The 3,412-nt window shown below is 50.2% G+C and overlaps 1 protein-coding gene across 1 annotated transcript; it reads left to right on the top strand.

Annotated features, from left to right (window-relative positions):
* Positions 1-282: 282 nt before the first annotated feature.
* LOC144263792 (uncharacterized) lies at positions 283-2,997 on the top strand. Its single transcript, XM_077814769.1, has one exon. It carries the CDS (start codon positions 283-285, stop codon positions 2,995-2,997), a length of 2,715 nt encoding a protein of 904 aa, XP_077670895.1.
* Positions 2,998-3,412: the final 415 nt, after the last annotated feature.

The following is a 3,412-nucleotide window of genomic DNA, read 5'->3' as shown; positions in this document are numbered from 1 at the left end:
AAGGTTGGGGAACACCTTCTGCCTTTTCTAGTAGATACTGGGGCCACTCTCTCCACTTTAACTTTTGTTCCGGGCTCTCTGTCCGATACCAAGGTTTGGGTGCAGGGTATAGAAGGTAATCCCTGCTCGGCCCCTTTATCCTACCCTGTCCCTATCGAGCTTGGTTCTTTAAAGCTATCACATAGATTTGTTGTAATGCCGGAGGGCCCCGCAAACCTCCTCAGGCGGGATGTGCTGGGCAAATTGGGGGCACATATATATTGCGCCCCCGAGGGGCTCCGCATGTCCGTCCCGGACTCGGCGGTTGCTTCTCTTATGACATCGGTTACCCCTATTCCTGGTGTGCCCTCTGAATTGTCCAGTGTTCCCCACGCTTTGTGGAGCACAAATCCTACTGATGTGGGTCTTCTTAAATCAGCAGTTCCAGTGAGTCTGAAAACAGGGGGCGGACCGCCTCCATCCGTAAAACAATACCCCTTGCCGAGGGAGGCGGAAGAAGGCATCTCACTCCTTATTGACAGTTATTTGACTCAGGGGGTTTTAGTCCCTTGCAGTTCGCCCTGTAATACTCCCATTCTTCCAGTAAGGAAGCCTAAACCGGGACCAGACGGGCGTCCAGTCTATCGATTTGTTCAGGATCTTCGGGCTATAAATGGTTATGTTATAGCCCCCCATCCAGTTGTCCCTGATCCGAGCACTATTCTAACGCTAATTCCTCAGTCAGCCACTTGCTTTACTGTCATAGATTTGTGTGCAGCATTTTTCAGCATTCCTTTGCACCCTGATTCTCAATATTTATTCGCATTTACCTGGAAGGGTCAGCAGCTAACATGGACACGTCTTCCCCAGGGGTTCTCAGGATCCCCTACTATTTTTTCCCGGATTCTCACCGAGGATTTAAAAGACATTGTTTTGCCTAGTTCGTCTGTCCTGGTTCAGTATGTGGATGATTTGCTAATCGCTGCCTCAGATTATAACGCATGTTTAATTGACTCTGTTGTTTTGCTTACTGCATTAGCTAATAAGGGTCATCGTGCTTCCCCATCCAAGTTGCAGCTGTGCCTAGATCAGGTAATTTATTTGGGTTTTGTAATTAGACCTGGGGAGCGTTTACTCTCCCCTGATAGGGTGCGGGCAATCCAGGATTACCCACGTCCGACTACAAAAAAGCAGTTACGGGCTTTCCTGGGGGCTGCGGGGTTCTGTCGACCCTGGGTTGTGGCTTTCGGAGAATTGGTAAAACCGTTAGTTCAAGCTACTACAACACTGACCCTCGATCCTGTCTCCTGGACCCCGGAAATGGAAAATGCTTTTAAATCCGTCAAAAAGGCTCTGATCTCTGCGCCCGCCTTGGGATTCCCGGATTACGGTAAACCATTTTCTCTTTTCACTCATGAACGGCAGGGAGTGGCTAGCGGCGTCCTTTTGCAATATCTGGGGGGTCGCCCACGCCCCGTAGCCTATTATTCAGTACAACTGGACCCTGTGATTCAGGGCTCTGTCTCCTGTGTACGGTCTGTTGCTGCTGCTGCTGTCATGGTTGAACGGTCACGACCTATTGTTTTGGGGCACCCTTTGACTGTCTGGGTCCCTCATGAGGTTGAAATTCTTTTAAAACAGCATTCTACACAGGCATTGTCTCCACAGCGGGCCCATAAATATGAACTAATCCTGTTGGCTGCTGACAACGTTACTTTACGCCGCTGTAACATCCTCAATCCAGCCACAATGCTACCCCTCCCAGAGGACGGTACCCCTCACCATGTATGCATGGATGTCGTCGCGCAGAATGGTAAGCCCCGCCCGGATTTAGCGGACTCCCCTTTAGTAGAGCCCGATTTACTTCTTTTCACAGATGGGTCCTCGTACTATTTAAATGGCCACCGGGTCTCGGGCTATTCGGTTACCTCTCAGGCAGACGTTATCGAGGCTGCCCCCCTACCACCTTCCTTCAGCGCCCAGGGTGCAGAGTTACACGCGCTTACCAGGGCTTGCTTATTGTCTTCAGGAAAAACTGTTACCATTTATACAGACTCTAAGTATGCTTTTGGGGTTTGTCATTCTACAGGCCAGCTCTGGAAGCAACGAGGATTTTTAACCTCCTCAGGCACAAAAATCGCTAATGGCCCTCTAATCTCTGCCCTTTTGGAAGCTATTCAGGCCCCTCATCAGGTGGCGGTGGTTCATTGTTATGCGCACAGGCAGTCTAACAGTGTTGTATCTCAGGGCAATGCATTAGCTGATTCAGCCGCAAAGGCTGCAGCTCTACAGCCCCTTCTGGTTTCGGCTTCCCTCCCCCTGGATGTGTCCTTCCCACCTGCTGACTGGACACTGCTGTATGCTGACGTATCCTTGGAGGAGCTGCATGACTGGAAATGCTGGGAGGGATCTAAGGGCTCCGATAAGGTTTGGCGGATCGGGAACAAACCTATTCTCCCCAGTCGTTATCTACTCGCAGCTGCTCATTATTTTCATTCCCTGGGTCACGCTGGTATTCAGGGCACGGTGGCTGCCATACTAAAGTTCTGGGCAGCACCGCATGTTTATCCCGCGGTAAAGCGAGTTCTTGGCTCCTGCCCTACTTGCCTGGCCTTCTCTGCTAAGACTCGGCTCGATGCCAACTCAAAAGGGGGGAGACCCTGGGCAAACTTCCCGTTTCAGCGCTTGCAGATGGACTACGCAGAAATGCCTAAATGCTCAGGGTTTCACCACCTCCTTGTTATAGTGGACCAACTTTCCAGATGGCCTGAAGCAATACCAACCAGAAAGGCAGATGCAAGATCTGTGGTCAAGTTCTTAATGAAAGACATTGTACCCAGGTTTGGTGTCCCTGAAGTCATTGATTCAGATCGGGGCTCACACTTTACTGCAAAGATTTTGGAGGAACTGTACCGGTGCTTGGGGATTATTCGACAATTATTCGTACCACCCCCAGTCTGCAGGTCAGGTGGAGCGCATGAACCGAACAATAAAGACAATGGTAGCAAAGTTTTGTAAGGAAACTGGACTTAAGTGGCCAGAGGCCTTGCCTATAGTTTTATGGCATATAAGACGAACGCCACGCATGCCCCTAGGCCTGTCCCCATTTGAGGTACTGTTTGGGAGACCAGCTTTGGTCCCGGGAACTTATGTTCCTGTACATGCTAGCCTCTTGGATGGAGATGAAACTTTGGCCAGATATGTTGCTAGACTGCAAAAGGAGCTGACTGAAAACCAGTCTGAAGCTCAGTTGTTTCAAACCGCACCCTTAGGGTTACAAGTTCATTCCTTTAAACCAGGGGATTGGGTAATGGTAAAAAAGCTCCCCCGCACCGACCCCCTGGAACCTTGGTGGGAGGGGCCGTACCAGGTTCTGTTATGTACTTATTCTGCTTTAAAAGTTGCAGGTAAAGGTTCCTGGATTCACCATAGC

Source organism: Eretmochelys imbricata, chromosome 4, assembly GCF_965152235.1.
Source record: "Eretmochelys imbricata isolate rEreImb1 chromosome 4, rEreImb1.hap1, whole genome shotgun sequence".
Classification (NCBI taxonomy): domain Eukaryota; kingdom Metazoa; phylum Chordata; order Testudines; family Cheloniidae; genus Eretmochelys; species Eretmochelys imbricata.
The sequence above is the reverse complement of the archived record's forward strand: the minus strand, read 5'-3'. Positions and strand labels throughout refer to the sequence as shown.